This window comes from Ambystoma mexicanum, chromosome 12, assembly GCF_040938575.1.
Source record: "Ambystoma mexicanum isolate Mex_15411 chromosome 12, UKY_AmexF1_1, whole genome shotgun sequence".
NCBI classification, from domain to species: Eukaryota; Metazoa; Chordata; class Amphibia; order Caudata; family Ambystomatidae; genus Ambystoma; species Ambystoma mexicanum.
The window spans coordinates 151,173,120-151,193,458 of NC_090936.1; the positions used below are offsets into that span (position 1 = coordinate 151,173,120).

General features: G+C 42.2%; 1 protein-coding gene across 1 annotated transcript in view; it reads left to right on the plus strand.

Annotated features, from left to right (window-relative positions):
* The window catches only part of YARS2 (tyrosyl-tRNA synthetase 2), a 47,342-nt gene that overhangs the window by 12,827 nt on the left and 14,176 nt on the right, over positions 1 to 20,339 (plus strand). The window contains exons 3-4 of the mRNA XM_069628194.1: positions 16,656 to 16,811; positions 20,042 to 20,212. Coding sequence (XP_069484295.1) covers positions 16,656 to 16,811; positions 20,042 to 20,212 — 327 coding nt within the window. The remainder of the gene's footprint in view (positions 1 to 16,655; positions 16,812 to 20,041; positions 20,213 to 20,339) is intronic.

Below are 20,339 nucleotides of genomic sequence, written 5' to 3' on the forward strand. Positions count from 1 at the left end.
TGTGAGGCAGGAGAGACATTATATGAGCAGCTAGACCAAACTTTGTCGAGGGGATAGCATTATTCTAGTGCCAGAGGTGTTCTGCAAGTATTTGAGGTAGGAGAGACATTATGTGAGCAGCTAGACCAACATTTTACTGTGGGGGATGGCAGCATTCCAGTGTCGGATTTGAGTGAGGTGTGTGAAGTAGGAGACATATGAGCGGCTAGGCCCATAATCAAACCCTTAGGTTCATGCAGCTAGTACAGCTAAAATGCCCTTGGATACAGCATCTGATGCACCCGAAAATGCACCTAGGATTGGGCCATTAATACATCTGTAGATTCATCTGGATTGATCATATCGCACATCTAGAATGCACCTAGATTCAAACAGTATGCCAAGGGAATGAGCCTGTACACAAAGTGTCAGGTATACCTAAAGTCATCCAGATTCCTAGCAGGGGATGGGTCTAAAAAGATCTAGGTTCGAGACCTCCCTGCACTTGGTACGCACCTAGGTTCAGAATATTTCATACATTTAGATTCATCAATAAATATGTTGTAGTTGTGCAAGAACTCCCTATGCAGTAGGTAAAATGCTTTCAAGAGTCCGACATCTGTGGCACGAAGGTGAGGCTTCAGTGCCGTTGTGATGGAATTGGCCTAGCGGTTCCTGAGGACAACCTTGGGTATACTAGTTTAGGGGAAGCAGACCAAGAGGAAAGGACTTTGGTTCTGATAGGGTAGAGGTAGAGACATGGGCGATTTTGGTGCACTGAAAGGTGGTGTTCCCCATCCTTACCGTCTTAACTTGTTTGTAGCAATGGATTCATCCAATGTGGTACATTGCCCTCCCTCCAATTCGTGGCTGTCTGCGGATTTCCAGCAATGGATGAAATTGGATATGATGGGTAGTTGGTTGGACTGGACTGTGAGGCATGTAAAGTCTGAGGCATGTGCAGCAATTGTGGGGAATATCTGTAACCTCAATTTCTCAGATAGTACCATAATTGCAGAATTTGATGCTAAGAGTTGGAATTTCGTACAATTTTTGACTTCACCGATTACCATGATTAAGCGTAGGGCGGTGGAAAAAAAATGCTTTCTATGATGAAGAGTGCTCTAGTGCAAAAAGGACCTAGATTTACATGCAAGATCTGAAAGCCCACTAGATAAAGGTGTATTACATCAAATAAGCGTAAAATATAAGTCATTATCAACTGAGAAAAAGAGCTCAAGCAAAAGCATCCTGGGAAGCACTACATAAGGCCATGGATGAAAGGGAGATACTTTTTTGGAAAATGGTTACCCCACTAGAGCTGGATGGTGTTAATTATGTGTGCAAGGAGCGGTCTGGATGAGCCACTTCTCTGAACTATATGCTGCCCCAGATAGGGTGGCTGGGTTGGTTGGTTGGTACGGTTGACTCAGCCACAAGTTCTTCATAGGGGTTCTGGTTATTTCGAATGAGGAGGTGGAAGAAGTTTTGGGTTTACAGAAACTAGGAAAATCTGCCGGGCCTAACTTGATACCATTGAACTACAGGGATGAACCGACCCTTTGGATCCCGATTCTGAGCAGAGTTTTAAAACTTATCCAGGCAGGGGAAGTCCCCAGATCATGGAGTAAAGCAATCGTAGTACCAGTGTACAAAAAAGGATGAAAAAAAACTGCCTTGAAAACTATTTCTGTATATCCTTATTGGATGGGAAGACTTTTGGTAAAGTACTCCAAGTTAAGTTACAAAGGTGGTTGGATGACACTGGGATCTCAAGTGATACTCAGGGCCGGCAGGGGAGCGGTGGATCACTGTTTTCTGTTGTTTGTACCAATGTAAAAATGTACTAGACTATTGAAAATGAAACTGTTATCTTCCTAGACCTCAAAACGGCCTTTGATTTGGTGCCATGACACACGCTGTGGCAGGTTTTGGAGGGACGGAACGCTCCAATAGGTTTAGTAGAAGCAGTACAATTTATTACATGAGAAGACCCAAGAATTAATTCGGTTCGGTTTAGGTGGGGAACAAACTAAAACCTTGGACATGATCAAGGGAGTCCGCCAAGTTTGCTTCCTGGCCCCACTCCTTTTCTCACTATATATCCAGGAAATAGTGGATGCATTAGAGGAGGGTGCCTTGGACGCTCCCATAATCGCGTGTAAGAGATGATCCACCTTATTTTTTGTTGATGATGCAGCGATCCGTGCTGCATGCCCAAAGGGGGTGAACTTGTCCCTTAGCATTTTTTGGGGGAAATGCAAGGGGCTCACTTAGAATTAAATGTTGGTAAAAGTAAAGTTATGGTTTTTAAACCACCATTTCCTGAGCCTTTAAGGTGAAAATGAAGGTCGAAAGCCTCATATTGGAGCAAGTTAAGTATTTTGATTATTTGGGGATTTGATTTAATAAAGTGGGAGGCCTGGTCCGATCAACTCCTAAAAGCTAAGGTTAAATTGTGTAAATATAGGGGGTGAATTTACTGCTGCTTTAGTCATGGTACTGGGGCAATTTCACCAGCTATTGAGCTTTTTGATACACAAGCCTTGCCAGCAGCTCTTTATGGAGCCGTGATTAGGGGCTATACAAATACAAAAGTGCTCCGCCCAATTGAGAATGCTTTCTTAAATAAATCGCTGCTACTTCCAAAAAATGCCCCGACTTCATTAATCCAGTTGGAACTCCAAACGTGGCCCTTAGCCAAGCAGATTGCTCTGAACCAGTACTCTTTTGGCTAAGACTTTGGTCTTCTGAGTTTGGGTCCGTACAGCGGGTCCGTACAGCGATGCATTGAAGAACTTTATGAAGCTGGAAGGAGAGAGAAATTGTGGTTGGGTGCTCCATGTGGAAAAAAAGTTATGTAGGCTGAATACTAGATCTTTCTGGGACAACCCCCAGGAGTGCCGTTTAACATCAAAAGTGGACCTTAAAGCAACCACAAGGGCAAAGCGTTGGATAACCTGGAGACATTAAGATACTCATTGAAGAATGGCTGGAATTCTAACCACATAATATGATGGGGACAAGTAAACATTTTCTGCATGGATTTCACCCCCCATATGAACGTTCCCTATATGTCAGTTTCAGACTGGGGATCTTGCATACCGCATGTACACCCGCACATGGTCAGTGTTGATTTCTAGTGTATGCCCCCTCTGTAAATTAGCAGATGAACCTATGACCCATTTTATGTTGATTTTCCCAAGCTTCACTTGAGTTGAGATGCAGGTACTTAAGAAATCCCCTGGTCGACTCAAGGATAAGAAACACTCGAGAAGCCATGGAGCTTTTAACTTGTACAGTGGAATGGAAAGTTGTTTTTGCCTCTTCCAGATGTGTACATCGTGCCTGGCTATTAAGAAGGCGGCTGCTGGGTAATGTGTGATTATGAACTCTGAAAGTACTGGGAGGGTTCGAGCTTCCTCTCCTCAAACAGGGTAAATTCATAATGTTTTAAAAACTGCTGTAAAACTGTTTTTTTTACTTGTGTCAATTAGGGTTTTTCATTGTTTGTATATTTCTAATGGATTTTTATTAACCTCAAATTGTAAAAGTGTATATTCTTTTTATTTGTGTGAGGAATTGTGCTAAAGGTCAAATCCGAATAAAGCTTAAATGACAAAAAAAGATATATTTTTATGATTTACTAATAGGAAAATACATTCTCAAACAAAATCTGGCAACATGATCAGTTTGCTGCCCACTCCCATTCCATTGTTTTCTTCTTAAGACATGTCTTGAGTGCTCCTTCACTATCAGGCCAGTTTGGTCTTGTAATAGATTTTTTGGGGTAATATTTAGTATTTCGTGGTATTTTGCTATGGTGGTATTTTGTGGTATTTCTTGGCAATATATTGTGGTAAATTGGTATTTTTATAGTGGTGATTTCGGAATGCTACCCAATAACTATTTCACCAAGGCCACTAACGGTAAACAAATACTGGCTCAATATCACTCTTATGCCCTTTTGGCTGTGTTTTAAAATCCATAAAACATGCAAATGAAATGCAAAACATTCATTCACCCTCTCCAATTTACTGTGGCTAAATTTGCTTTGAGATTTTTTACTGCACGTTCTATCTCTCAATGCATGCCAAATCAATGAGACTGAATACAGAAGAAATACACTGAGACTAAATTACCTTTTCAAATTGTTTTAATCACAAACTAGATATATGTAAGTTACACAGAACGACAATTACACGTGCGCCAATGTTGTAAATTTAAACATAAAAAAAGTTTTATCTGTGATAAAGTGCAGAGCTCTGCCTGTGGTCACACTTGACTTCACAACAAAGTTGGCAGAATAAATACACACTAACTTGCTTGCAGCAAAACTCGGAGAAATACAAGCCCAGTTTTACAGGCACTTTAAATTCTTTTACTAATGCAGCGCTTAAAAAGTAACTGAATTATTTAACCTGTGCTACAGAGTACCGAACATTCACTTCACATGCCCCTCAATTAACAGCATAATTCCCGGACTCATCTGTGATAGACCCTGGGTTACTGCCAAACTAAGGTCCCTTTGAGACTACGGTCTTCTAAGGACTCCAACCCAGGAGCGATACAGCCCCAGCCCACCAGATAGTCGGCTTGCAAGCACCGAAGACTCAAGTCTCTCTGGAACCAGCCTTCTGCTCTCTTCGTCAGTGAGTGGATAGACTGCCCAGCCCTCTCTGCCTCAAATCTTTTTCACAAAACCCTCTGTCACTCAAAAAGCACCTCCCCTTGACAAGATCATCCCAGTAAAATAGCACGTGATTTCCTCTGTGATTTCGTCTGTGCCTTTACCTGAAACACAAACTGCATTGCTGAATAGAACATGTTACATCTCTCCGGCGCTTCCTGCACCAATACAATGCAATGGGCCTCATTACACGGTAGGCGGAGAACCATGGCGCTATTAGCGCCATGGTTCATGCCGGTAAAATACTGCACCGCCTTGGTGGAAAGGGGAATTACCGCCCTATTCCAAGGTTGGCGGGCGGTAATTCCCCCTTCCGCCATTGCCCTTCCCCATTCCCACTTTTGCCCCATAGGGCATAATGGGAATGGGGAAGGCGCTAATTACGGTACCGCAAATTGCGGTACCGTAATTAGCTCCCTAGGTCCCTTTGCGGGTTGGTTTTTAACGCCTACAAAAAGCAGGCGTTAAATTCCCCAACCCGCAAAGGGTCCTCGTAGTAAGGCGGTAAGGATTTACCGGTACCGGTAAAATACTGGTACCGGTAAACCCTTACCGTGTAATGAGGCCCACTGTCTTTAGCAGAGCGGATCTTCACATTCCTCATCTTCCAACACAGCGCAGCTTCAAGCTTGCACGTTTTAAGTTTATTTTTCTTTCCAGGCCACCATGCATTATCTGTCAATTTGCATCCAGCTTACATCATGGACTGATTTGCACTAAATGTTATTTTGGTAATTATATGTTGATGGGCAGGGGTAAATTAGTATGTTAGTTTCATCTTAGTTTCATTGTTTAGTGCAACTCAGTCCGTTAACATAGTATCATGGAGCAAAGTGATCATTTTCTAGCATGTGTTCTGTGCATTTGCATCTATTTAGATTCAGCCCGAGTCTCATACCCTCCCTTGGCCCTAATTAAAATTCAAACCTTCGCTTAAATTTGAATGATGAAATGCAGAGTCTAGATGTTGTAATGCGGAGCCTACATTCCTACACCACCCCTCCTTTTTTATTTTCTGCTGGGTTATAACCCAAAATCACAGCAGGAAAAACAAACATATATGCTCTAAAACACATGTGCTTCTCCCAATAAACCACATCTTAATAGTCAAGAAACAAATAACATACATTTGGTAATATTCATACATGAAAAACGTTATGTATACATCACTAGAATTAAGCAAAAGAAAGGAAAAAAAAGAAATCTGTTTTTTTAGAATGTTTTTTTTCTTATCTTTTGATCACCTTTATAAAATATGAAAGGAAAAATATTGTCATGTTCACAAAACACAAGTCCATAAAACAGTGTCATTCTGGGACGACTTTTGGGGTCATCTTCACATCCTTCAGGGTCATCATCTTCACCCCTTTCTTTGGTCCAGAGGGCTTTTCAGGGGGACTCCATTCCAGTGGCATCCTTCAGAGATCCGGCCACTCCAAGGAGCCGGCACACTGACGGGGGAAAACAATTATTTTTCTAAGTAAAATGAAAAGACAACTTAAGAATCGAGTACACCAAACCTTTGCTTTCCCCTTCTCACTGGGACATGTGAAATAAATATATTATGCACACAAATGCACATTGTACCAAATAACATATCATGCAGCCAAGTTAACTTTTTAGGACCATCTGAAAATAATCTAAGCTACTCACTTATACCACATGGTATTTTTACAACACTCCTTTCACAACATCTAATAAACATGTTAAGGATTCCAGTCGGGCGTCGCACACCGGACCAGGACACTTGGTCTTAGCCTGGGATGTGGTGCTGTATAGGAATGCTTTTTCTTTAATTTCAACAAATTCAAATTGAGCTGGTACCCGACCAGTCTCGCACAAATACCCAGGCTCACAATGGACTATGAACCAGGCCGGTTGGTGAAAATACAATATTGATTTATTTTTAAAGTTCACAAAAATCACACTTTTTCATATCGGGCAGCAATCACCAATGGGGTGATAATGACAATGGAAATGAAAGCAATGCACTTGGTTAACTTTCTAGTGGAACATATCCAAAGCACAAATGAATAGGAGCACGTTTTGAATTGGTATAGATGGCACCCAAGTTAAGGTTCCCCGTTGCAATGTTTCCTCAACCAACCCACACATAATCAAATTCTGAGTGGATAGAAAGAAGCAGCAGGTAGTGGGGGATAAGAGGCAGCAAACAGAATCAAATTCGGACTTCACAAAATAAGAGGCAAAAACTTTTGCAACGGCCTAAAATGACACTCAGATTTTGATAATTAATTATATGTGTTTAAACCCAGTGCAGCCGAATTCACACATGGAAAAGTTGCATTTTTTCTAGTTTGCAGTTTTAAATGCCAAAACGTTTTTTTAAATAAAAAAAAAACAGGTGAAATACTCAATCGGAATGCGGTTATTTGGAAGGGCGAGAGATGCACAGCACAGGGACAATATAGAAGTGAAATGAGGGCTATAGCTGGTGAATTGAGAGAGATTTGGAAGGAAGAAAGAGGTTCGCTTTTAGGAAAATAAAGCAGTTCAAAAGAGAAAATCAGTTTTAAAATGAGACACATTTTTTTTAAACTAAATTATTTAGACTATATTGTTAAAGAAAGCCATGGTACGTTCAAAGATTGATTCGAGATGTCAACCTTTTCCCGCCGGGTTCTGATCTTCGTGGGAATTAATTTAAATTACTCCAAATATTACTAATGAGTTACAAAAGGAGGTGAATGAATGAATTGCGCTAACACTAGAAAAAACAAGAATAAGGTGCACAGAGAATTGGAACAGTCTATACAAGTTATCAGGGTATCGATAAGGTTGCTTAGAGAGGGGCACAAAGACAAAAGTCAAGATGGGGTAGACTGTGTTATGGGATGGGGGATACTCACAGTCCGCTCTTAAATTTGGGATTAGGAACAGTCAACCGGGTTCTGGACTCCAGGGCTCGGGTCACCAGGTAGCATCGGACTCTGCTGGCAGAACAACAGCTGGGCCCGTCTGGTCACTTGATACAAGGACAGCTGGATGGCAGGGTTGCAGCGGGCATGCAGTTAGTGGGCAAAAAGCCGGCCTGGTTTCAGGAGACTTCCCAAAGAATAGCTTTTCCCTTTGGTTATGGGGATTTTAGTTGGATTTCAGGAATGAGGCCTTGCTGGGATGGTCGGCAATGATTTGGCCTTGCAGTGGGATCTGGAATCTGGCAAGATGAATGTAGAAGATCAGGAACGCAGGCGTAGGAAATTCAGGAAAGAGTGTGGGTCTAGAGTTCTGTCAGCCACTCTTTTTATAGAGCATGGTGACATCATATAATTATATGGTAGGGCAGGCTTAGCTAAGCACGCCTCTAAACAACTGGATTGGTCAGGGGTGATAGTTACCGCCTTCCTCTCAGCTGGTTGGGTTTCAAGGGCATGATGTCAGATTTATGATGTGAGTTTTACAATGTCCAGAACCCCCCACCGCTCCCCCAGTTACTTTAACTAAAATCCAGTTTTGCCATAAATGGCACATTTGTACAGTTGGGGCATCTTAACAAATTACATAAATAGGTTACATATTTTCTGCAGAGCATGCCGGTCCAACTCTATAGTTTGTAAGACATTGTTTTGCCCTTTAATAATTTTTAGTCATTTTTAGTGTGAAATTCAGCCTAAGATTCTAGAACTGTATACATGTTTATGGATTATCATTAGGCATATCAGTACTGATTTTCACATTGGCATCAGGTACACTTTCTGTGGAATACCCAATTCTCTACCATTTCTGTTCCCAAGGTGGCAGTGAAGGCTACAAAACCCACAAAATTACATTAACACTGTTAACCTTTTACATTCTTGCTAATTTCTGTGGCAAAAATAACCGTCTTCAAGGTTTCTTAATAAAATAGTCTTTTAAAAGAAATGGGCATCCTTTGTCCTTCCGTGGGGTGATTCTTTTTTTTTTTTTTTTTTTTTTTTTTTTTTTTTTTCTTTTCTCTTCAACTACCCCCAACTGTCAATTCAGCCCAGTGTGGGGAGGGGGTTTCCCAGTTTGATTGAATGTTTATGGCCCCCTCCGCTTCACAGGTTGGTGTCCCAGAAGTTCCATTGTAAGAGGCCTCAGCCTAGGCAAGTCTGCCAAGGTAGCAATTATAACTTGTGTTTTCTAACATCTACTGTGAGGGGCCTTCTGTTGCTGGCAACCCCCAAGCAGAAACCTGTTTGGGGCTGATTTCCCCCTAGGCAGCCAATGCAATTTAATTCCTTATTTTCTTTATTTTTGTTATAAATCAGAATAAAGCCTGTTGAATAAGATCTCCCATCTACGTTTCACAGCACAAACCCCCTTCACATTGCTAGATAGGGGTAAGGCCTTATCCAACATACACTTTTAAACCAGTATTTTTCTATATTTGCAAAAGTACATTTAAACATGCGGTGACTGCTGACATTTTCCTTGCAAATTCCGTTTTTCGCTTCTCTCTGAATTCCCACATTGTTTTGTAACCAGAGTTAGTTTCTTGTATGCAGCGATTTGTTTAAACACAGATGCACTGAAATTGACAGGTCCAGAGAGCCAGGGCTTATTGTGCAATTGTTTCCTCTGTGTGGGTATGGACAGTATTTTGATTATCAAGTAAGGGTAATCTATCTGTGGATCCTAATTCTTCATTGGGTGGTGGTATTGCTACTAGATTTCACTGTCATATGAAAATGGATTCGGGGGGAGGAGGGGGAGTCTAAAAGACAACCCTGTGTCACTGCACTGAAGGTGCTGTGTAACACATATGGAAGAATATGGTGCCATGGAGTAGGTGAGGCTCCAGTGCCCAAGATCACACAAAAAGTAGAAATACACATAGCAAAACACATGTAAGAGTGGGAAAAAGGCTCACACTCTTACCAGGTGAAAAAAATAAATCCTAGAAATCCAGCAAAGCTGCTGAGGGACTCGGTAGGTAAGGGAAATTAACCATTTATGAGAATTCTCCCCAACACTGGCCTCGGTCCTATTTAATTTTTGTATAGCGGACATAGGACGCTGCTTTATAGTTTTGGTCATTGATCTGCCTAAATTACAAGTGTCGGCCATACAGTGGCTTCTATATGCCGTATCTAGACAGTATTGTGAATGTTAGCATGTGCCACACCTAGATGGAATTATGAAAATTGCCAAGAACTACACTTAAAAGGATTTGAGAATGTTGGCATGTCCCACACTTTGATAGAATTATGAACATTGGCCTGTGTGGTATCTGGATGGTATTGTTAGGGTTGGTGAGTGCCACACTCAGACTGAATTGTGTAGGGCCGCAAGTGCCACACTTAAATAGAACTGTGAATGCTTGCATGTTAAATGTCACATAACCCACTAACCAATATAAACTCTAACTCTGCATACTTAAAAAAAAAATTAAACTCACACAACCATCTCTCGCACAGCCAGCTGCACGCTCTTCACCACACTGCAACAACACATAATCCGCACCAACAGCACATGCGGACTGACACCGATCCAATACTCGCACCAAAAGCTCAGCACCCGGTGTCTCGCGAGTTGAAGCTGCCAACAGTACACCACTCCTCCCACTATCCTACGCCCTCTTCACCTCACTAACCCATACCACTTCTCATTTAAAGATCCTCCAGAGCGCCTGGAGACGAATTTCGTTGGTGACGGTGCGCTATAGAAGTACCGTTAACATAACATAACCTTTTGTGTTTTATTTTAACATTGGATGCTCTTCTTAAATCTTCTCTGTTCTTTGGGTTTTTGTCGTTCGTTTTCCCCATTTTGTTCTTCATCTTCACACACCTGAATAGTCTGGTACAACTATAAATTGAATCGCACTGTGTCTTCTTTTGTTGTTGACTACTATTTGAAACTACAGGAGTCTATCCTACTCCTTGGTAGGATGCTTTCCATGATGTGAAAAACCCAAACTGTCTCCTGTTCAAGTGTATCGAGCCGCCTGCCTTGGTGTCATTAATGACGCACGGTCATTGGTCTCAAGCTTGATATCCAGAAAACGTGATTGCCTCCTTGTTTCTCCATCTGTGTATTCTTTACCAACACAGACAGTAGCTCCCTGAGCTGATTCTCTGTGGTTTCTCTTCCCCATTTATTTCCTTAGGTAAAAACCTGTTTAGGTTGAAAATGCAAACCTTCTTAAAAATCTCATTGCAAGACCATTTTCATGGGTAAATCTTGAACCTGGAGAATACGATATCGAAGTAAAAGATAATGGGCACTTTCCAATAAAACTGCGCTAATATTTGAGAAAAGTAAACTATGAGAATTTTAAATTTGCACAGTAGTGTAATACTGAAGGAGAGAAATCCACGAGGCTCTGCACACCATACAACATGGGCATTGTGCCTGAAAAGAGAAAATAAACTAGGAATCATGGCATTTTACATGGCATTAATCTTTGTACACAGAGAGGAAGTGACAGAAAATCTTATTGAATTGGTCTTCATTGTTCTCCATCCCGATGGATTGTCTTTGCATGGAGGCCATAACACACATTAGAGAGACAGTCTTTGACATGCAAGTTGTGCTTTGATTTGAAAATAGCTCTTTTCCTAGTGCCTGTGTAATCCAGGAGTTTTGATTTCTAGGCATAGTGAAAACTGTGGACGGGGCAAGATTTTGGTGATAACCAGACTATTCTGTCTAGGTCCAAAGAGATCCTGGCTTTTATGTAATTCCACCAGGTTCCACTTGTTTGCAGGCGTTGACGTGAGAGAGTTGCATTGGGAATCATTGTACCTCGAACATCCATCATTTGGCGTGAACAATGTGTGCATTTTCGCATCTGACCAGTACATTGCTTAGAATGTGCTGCTGTGTGTACGCCAGGTGTAAATTTGGACAGACCATACATGCCTTCAAATGTTCTGGTCTCGCCCAGTTTCCCATATGGAGAGGCAAACGTATTAAATCGCGAGAGGCTGTTAAGTTGATTGCACGTCAGATCCAGAGCAAGCCTATCAATTTCATTGGTTCAATGTAGCAAGAGCTGAGCTCAGATCTCTTTAGGTGGTAGCCTAAACTCTTCTCTCAACCTGCTTCACTTCTAACGAAACCACTGCTGATAATTAGTTTTTCAGTGGTGGCCCTTCTCTTTTGATTGTGTGTTTGTGCTCTTTGGTCCCATTTAGAGCTCTGCTGCAGCCGCCTTATTGTGGGTACATTAAAAGATGATCCTGTACTTCACCACTTATTTTTGCATGCAGTTTGTCAGATGTTCCAATAGTTATACATTCAGGAGAAACTGTGGATCTCTAACAAAAACCAACCTCATCCAGTGCTACTGTAGTATTGAAGGAACCAAACAGCATCACATTTGGAAATGCCAAATGATCCAAAAACACAAGTTAGTGGAGAAATCTTCTTGTTGTAGCCTCTTCTGTATGGGTATCTCTTATTATTAACTGAGTTTTAGGAAATGGTACTCTGAGTTGATAACTGTCAGTTTCTGCCTGGATTAGATTTTTGTTATTTTTTAATCTCTGACTCGCTCAAATAAGTAGGCCTATACAATGCTCTTTGAAAGGCTTAGATAAAACGTATAAAACTGGCCTGGTATTTCTATCCTGCCCATTTTCTCAGACTTACCGTACACCGAACAGATTTGAGAAGGGTCAAAGAGCCAAATGATGATCAGACTGAGTAGGGTTTCTTGGTGGTGGCTGACATTGTCAAAGACTCAGTGACTTGGAAAACGTTTGAAAGCCTCGGCACAGCTGTTGAATAGGTTTTATTGAATATATTATCTGGAGGTCAGGATAACCTTTTTGGCTATTATGTTGTCAGCACCAATTTTCAGGGCACTTTTAGATATATCATCTTCACTCTCCCAACATGTGTTCAATGAGAAGTATCTGTCACTATATCTTTTCACAGCATTTGCAAATTATTACACATAGTGAACCAAGACAAAGTGAAGCAATTTCCCAGGTTGAGAGAAGGGTTTAGGCTACTGTCTACAGAGGTCTGTCACTATGTATTTTGTGGTAAACATTTTCCCCACATTCCGTGTTTTAGCAGGGGGATTGGTTTTCAAAGTCTTATGTGGCTTACGTTTCACCGGTTCATTGCAAATGAGTTTTCACGGTTCAGAGGGGGAGGGAGGTCGACACTTATTGGTAAGTGTTTCGTTCCACAGCAGCTGTTGCGTTGGGAACTCGGAGCCAGTTTTCCAGCATGAAGATTTTTTTATTATGAATCGACTTTCTTGGCTCACTCTGCGTCTTTAGACTGATATTCCTACCATGTAGTGCTTCTGAACCACCAGCTTTCTCGGTTCATGGGACAATATTGAATGGTTCATTGAGCATTAACTCTCCAAGTTCGATGTTGTTCTTTAGACTGATTCTCAGCATTCAGTCTTTCTTTAGAACACAACTGTCTAAACGTTACCTGCCAAGGTACTCTGACCTGGGTCCATTGGCATACTGGTCTGCTTTCCCACTCTCATCCTCTCCATTTTACTGCTATGAGGTGCTCACTCCTCTGGAACAGTTTTCAGGTCTGCATGCTAGTTTAGGACTTTCCACGGCTAGGCTCCTTTTGGCTGCCTCCTTTTGGTAGCCGTCAAAATGTCCTTATTCGCTTCTCGTAGTTCGGGTCCTCTTCTGGCAACCCCTTTCTCTGATCTGGGAGTTCTTGTCCGGTCTTCATAGTGGTGTTTGTGTTCCAACTCCTGGGTTCTTTTTAGGCTTGGCTATAACCTGGGCTTTTTGGCTTTGAAGGCTTGTGTCTTCTGGACAGCAGTATTATGTAGTCTGGATTCTGCCTCTCGCCACCGGCTTCATACCCTCACATCCACATGTTGATGCGGCAGTTGCGGTCTACTGCAAGCACACACCTTTTTTCCTTTTCGTTACCTTGACGTTTTGAATGTGCTGCACTGTTGGCTGGGTCAGCTGATCATCTACATTCCATGAAGAGTCTGGCATCTCATCTCTGTAGTCTGCACTGAGTAAAGTTGATCACGAAAGGCTACCCCGACAACATCCAGTGGTACAATGTTCATCTGAACTGCCAAAATGTCGTTTTTTTCAGCCCAGCAGGTAAGTGGTGTGTCTGCCACCCTTTCTCCCTAAAAAAACGGGCATATACTCCTAGGAAAGTAAAATGGGTATTAAAAGCACCCAATAAAAACAGGAAACCACTCTGAAATGGCAGCTGCCACCTGCTTGCACACAGTTTTCGGGATCAGTGCACCAACTGTGCAGAGCAGAGCTGACCCAACAGAAGAAGCTTTAATATTATTATTGCTGATCCAAAAGGTTTCTATCTTAAAAGGCATTTAGGCTAGAGCAGTATTCTTGTGTGCAGAAACCCTAATCCCCACTCTTGTACTCAACAGAGTGCTTGGTGAGCTGTGGGCAGTGGCACCTATGAAATGATTGAGTTTAAGGCCTCTTCCAAGGAAGACCCCAAGGTACCGAACCTTGGTGATAGAGTGAGGGATAGGGGAGGACATTAGCATTACAATGAGGGAGTGCTGTAGGCTTGGAGACCAGGAGAATAATAGACTCCAGTCGTGGAAGAGTTTGTAGCATAGTCATAGCTATTAATGTGCTTTACAGTGGAAAACTGTAGTTATTTTCCAACTAAACCCATAAGAGCCAAAACCTTGGGAGTGGAAAACATTAATGTTGGTCAATGTACTGTGACTCCATGGACCAATGAAGTGTTGTATTAAAATACTTGTCTACACGATGTGCAGGCTATGATGTGGGTTGGACCTTAACTTCTTTGAACATTTCTTAAATCAAGTTGGCCCATCCTGTGAACTAGAAGAGGGAATATGGTTTGAGTAAAAGAACTTCTAAATCCACATGTTATTTGTTGCTATAAACTGTAATTTCAGGTGAAGTTTCTGCTCCTTAGTCTGGTATGGACTATTGTATACATTGAAGAGAGCGCCTATTGTTGTGTGTCTATTTGAGGCCTGCCACACCCCTCCATAACACAGACATTGGCCTGAAAGTTGAACTTTTCCTGCAGCAGGCACTGAAGTGGTCCTAGTCCCTGGATAAGGGATCATAGTTGCGTCACTCTTCTCCTGCAGACTGGAGGGAGGAGCTACAGGGGTTGTGTGTGCCTGGACATTTAATGCTGATCTTTGACAATAGAGTGCGTATCTCAGCTTTGGTTGTGTTGGAAAAAAGAAGAAAAAAACGATTGCAGAATGGTTTGTGTCCTGGAGAATCTTCTGGTGAATGCAAATTTACATGGATTCTCGTGAACCAGAAAGTGCCCGCTAGCATCCCTAAATGTCGGAATTTAGATAGCGCTTTTCTGCTGTTTTGGGTTCCTCCAAGTACTTCCAGAATCGTTACTAGTGTGCTTGTTGGTAACTGTTCCTTTTGTGATCATTACCGTTCATTAAACTATAGTTGCACAGCTGCAAGAAAAAAAAAACGATTGAGGCATGGCGGCAGAAGAAAGTCGCACAAAGATGGGAAAGGGCTTTTTTTCGTTTTCACTGATTGCGTAATACTGCCAGGCTGGTCTGTTTCTGTGAACATGCAGTACCCCACATGCCTTGTCTAGGGCGTCTAGCAGTGCTTAATTGGTGGCGGTGTTTGCCTGGGCTGAGCCCCAGCACTTATTGGGCCTCATTCCGAGTATGGCGGTAAGGGATAGCGGCCACCGGTAACGAGACCGGTGGCGGTGATCCCTTACCGCCATACTCCGAGTTCCTTTGCGCCCTCGCCCTTAACGCCTGCTTTGAGCAGGTGTTAAAGTCGAGGGCGCAAAGGGGCCCCCAAGCCAATAACGGTGACCGTAATGAACGGTCACCGTTATTTGCATCTTCCCCATTCCCATTGAGCCCTATGGGGGCTCATTCGGGAATGGGGAAGAGCCTTGGTGAATGGGGAATTACCGCCCCGCCAACCTTGGAATGGGGCGGTGATTCCGCCATCCACCAAGGCGCTGCCGGTCCGGCGTCAACCAAGGCGTTAATAGCGCCATTGGTTAGCGCCGTACTCGGAATGAGGCCCATTGTCTCACACTCGGATTGATTATGAAGTAATCATAGCCAGGTCATCCGTGAACTCCAGGTGCGAGCTGTAGTTGAACCCCAAATGTGTCGACACTATGGGCAACAGCTCTTGGTGGTGTCAGCAATGGCTGGGATCTGCCTGGCCAGTGTCACACGCATGGTTGAAAATATTTGGGCCCTCAGACTTATTTTCTTACAAATTAAGCCCTGGTGCTTAGTGAATGTTACTTTCTCTTACTAGCACTGCCAAGAGGTGCATAAAGTCTTTCCCTTCCTGAGCATACCTTTTGTAGTTTGTTAGGGCAGTGGTTACGTTTATTTTAAATTTTAAAATGAATTACCTGTACTAAATCCGTCTGGTTTCCTTTTTTATAAAGGGGAAACCGTTTATAATTGTTTCCCTTCTCTGTTTCGGAGAAATGGTACACAGTTTGGAAGTTTTTAATCTGGTCCGTAATGTGTATAGTGTTCGATACAGCAGATTATATAAATTCACTGTACGTTTTTGTGTTGCGTTCTGTTTGTTGCCTGGTGTGGACTATGCCATTCCATTTTCTTAAACCATGCATCCGAGTCTCAAATGTGCACTCGTCAATCACCATCTGGAGTGATGATCGACTCTTGGCCAGTAGAACATGGTGTGCTGTGTGCATGCTGAGAACTGAAGGGGCAAGTGCATTTGTATGCCTGGCTAGTAGTAGCTTGCCACTTTGACCCATTATACATTTTGATATTTAGTTTGGGATTGTGGTGGCAAAATCCCCTCTGAACTATTTCAGGAAATAAGTATGTAATTGGAACAGGAAGGGGTGTTTTACTGACTCTGTGTTTTACACTGAGAACAAAAAATCTGCAGTCTCTTTTTCTGACCATATTATGGCAAGTTAGCGTTAAGGTAGAAGTGATTTGTACTAGCTGCCACATGGCTGAGCTCTGTGTAATTGCGGGCTGTAGGGACAGCTGTGTGTTTCGATGCATTAAGTGAATGTCCTCTTCCCAAAGGTTTCTGAAACTCTTCACGTTTCTTCCTCTTCCGGAGATCAAGCACATCATGGAGATGCATGCTAACGAGCCGGAAAGGCGGATCCCTCACAAGCGACTGGCTGCAGAAGTGACCAAACTTGTTCATGGCAGAGCAGGGCTGGAATCTGCCAAGAGGTAGGCGACTTTCCCCGGTGTGCACATTCATGGAGAGGAGGGCTTATTCACCTAATGCACTGCTGCCAGTTTGATGTTTTTGTTTTCATTCAAATAAGAGAAATTTACAACAGGATTACTGAAGCTAGTTCAAGCACCAAGGAACTCTTTATTATCCTCAGAGAATTGGAAGCCCCTATTCCTCCCGTGGACACATGTACTAAGGATCAAGTATGGTGCACGACATCCAGAATGCGCACTCTCTAACAGCATTTCACTCCTCCAAAGAAAAATCTCAGAAAAAAGCAGAACCTGTCTACAACAGGTTCATATAAAAAAATAAATCGAGATCCGATCCTGAAACCGTTTCCGCGTTTCAAATTTACACAAGTCACCACCCGAGAGGTGGTAAATATCATTGATTCGCTTAAACCTTCAAGGTGTCGGGGCGATATTTGCCCAGGCCAGATTATCAAAGATGCGGCCAGAGAGCTGGCTGCTTTCATTACCAAACTAATTAATGTCTCATTTCTTTCATGTAACGTCCCTACTAATTTGAAGGATGCCTGGGTCATGCCACGCTTTAAAAAAAAAAAAGAAAAAAATAAAGGAAAAATTATAATAAAATAAAAATACTTCCTTGGTCCCATCTATCCCAACAAACTAAAGAGCAATCACCACAGTCCCTTTTTTACTCAAGATAGGCAGCCTACGTCCAGATAAAAGCGTACCTGGAGATGAACAATCTCTTAGGGCTTCAGCAATCTGGTTCTAGACCCAAATCGATCTAATCAAAGACAACAGGAAACTTGTCCTTCTACTCTTATTGGACTTATTTGCTGCTTTCAATTTGGTGGATCACAAAGTCCACAGCAGCCCATTTCTCCCAGGAAGCAAAAGCATGGATCCACTCATTTCTCGACAACAGGTCAATGAGAGTGTTCTCAACCTCTGCCTCAGCAATTCCTACTCCTATAACATGTGGCGGACCCCAAGGTTCTTGCTTATCACCTACTACGTATAATGTCTTCACCAAACTGCTGTTTGATGACCTTGACCATCTCTGTGTCACCTACACTAACTATGCAGATGACACCCAGATCCTGATTCCATTTACCGGAGACTATGATGCCAACCTGGCCCTGGTGAACAAAATCTATCTAGTCATTCAGGCATGGATGGCCACACATGGCCTCTGCCTGAATGACGAGAAGATGGAGCTCCTAATCGTAGGATCCTCAGTTAACATAAACAAACTTGGCAGTAAATACTCAGCATTCAAGATCGATGGCATTGACATCAATGTGGCTAAGGAGGTTAAAACCCTAGGTTTCTACCTTGATTCGACCCTCAGCCTAGGCAAACAAATGAAGGCTACTGTCTCTGCATCAGCCTACACCTGTAAGCTGATACAGACCTGCAAACCATTCCTCTCCACAGAAAGCTGCATTACGCTAGCGAGAGCCTTACTTCTATCCAAAATCGATTTTTGCAATGCCCTTTACCTAGGGGCGAGTAAATGCATTGTCAATAAACTTCAAATACTCCAAAATAATACCCTTAGAACCACCCTCAGTATACCTAGGAGACAACATATCTCAGAGGCCAGACAGAATATTAACTGGCTCACTAATAACAGAATTCAGCTCAAAACTGTCTCGCTTACCTACAAATGCCTAAATAACTCAGCCCCACTCTATTTAATGGAAATTATTACTAAAAAAACATTTACACGCCCAACTAGGTCGGCCAATTCGTTTTGCCTTAATGTCCCAAGATTTAATCTGAAAAAAGCAGGAGGCGGTAGCTTTTCTGTCATGGACGCCCAATTGTGGAACTCGCTTCCGATCGTTTTGAGAACCGACCAGTCATTCTACTGTTTAGGGAAAAACACTAAAAACTGACTCCTTATAAAGTGAGACTGGATATTCTATTCTGCCTCCTGCAACACAATTCTGTTGACGGTTCAGTAAATTATTGATGTATAGCTAATGTATCCACTATTAGAATTTCTGTAAATATTTTGTATACAATATTTGTATTATTCCTATCTGCAAATGGAAAACTATTGCTTGTACATAATGACTATAACCATAGATGCATCAGAAACTTGTAACACAATTGTAATGCACCCATATATTCAGTGTGCTTTATAAATCGACAAACAAATGGCACTTCCGAAAGTAGAAAAGCACTTTTAAAAAATACATAGTTCTGAAGCAAAACAAGCAGGCGGCCTAGAATCTGTATAAAACACTTTCAAGTTTTCCAGTTCCAAAAATGCCTACATAATTGTGTAGCCTGGTCTAAGAATTTGCCAAAAGGAAATTGAGAATGAATATGGAGGATCTGGATTCACTCTACAGTTATTGCTAAACATGATTATTAGTGCACAGAACCGAGAGAGCCCTTACAGAATGTTGTCCCACTGGTACCTTGTCCCCAAAAGCATCACAACCGTTGGTTAAAATTAATCTGGTCTGTTGTGGAAAGGCTGCAGAGTAGATGAACTGTCTGCCGATATGGGTGAATTATCTGACGTTTACATCATTTTGAGAGTAGGTTTTCTCTATGCACAATGGGATATTGGGTAGCCAACTTCCCAGTGCCCTTTGATATTCTGAATCCTCTGCATGCCCCCTCTGCAAGTTAATGCATGTGGTGTCTTACAGATGTGAATTGAAAGATTCAAGATAAAGGCCCTGATTCACAGAACGTTTTCCCTATGGGATTGCACCATTATAAAACACTTCCATGAATCAGGCCCAAAGGGATTTGGTACACTTACTCATTTTAGAAAGAGGACCAATTATTTGGCACACAAACCTAATTAATTCGGTTTACATTTAGGAAGGAACACGCATGGTTTTCGTCACGTAAATATTCTTGTTGTTAAAAGCGAATTGACTTATTTTCCATAATGCATATATTTTTTGCAATAATGTATTTCGTTGGAAAGTGATTGCATGTCCATTAGCCAGCTGCCTCAACAAGACAAATAAATCATCCTTCTGCACGTGAAAGCCACCCAGAATCTGTTCAGTCATTCAGTTTCATACCTTCTGTTGGTTTTAGCAGCTCGTTGGCTATGTGGGTCAGGATGCCTCACTTCCCAGTACAGGATCCACCTCCTAGTTCCTCTGTGTTCATTGTCATGCCCTTGTGCCGCAGATATGCACATGTCTGCAATCTTGTAGCATTTTTGTATCAATGTGGTCACTTTTTAATCCTGAGGTACGTCCCTTTTGTAGGTGTACCAAAGCTCTTTACAACAGCAGCATAGAAGCACTAGAGGTGATGTCTGACGAGGAACTCCAAGAACTCTTCACAGAAGCCCCTTTTGCAGAGTTCTTGTTTGAATCGGGGACAACGGTGCTCGATATGTGCCGCAAAATGAATGCCATTCCAGAAGGAGCAAGAGGGTAGGTTCTTCTTTGTCATACAACAGATATTCTATGTTTTCAGTTGGCAGATGAACAGTTAATCAGGAACTGTAGTCCTCTTGATCCATTTTTAATTGGTGAAAGTGCAAGGGGCTGTGTGATGGGA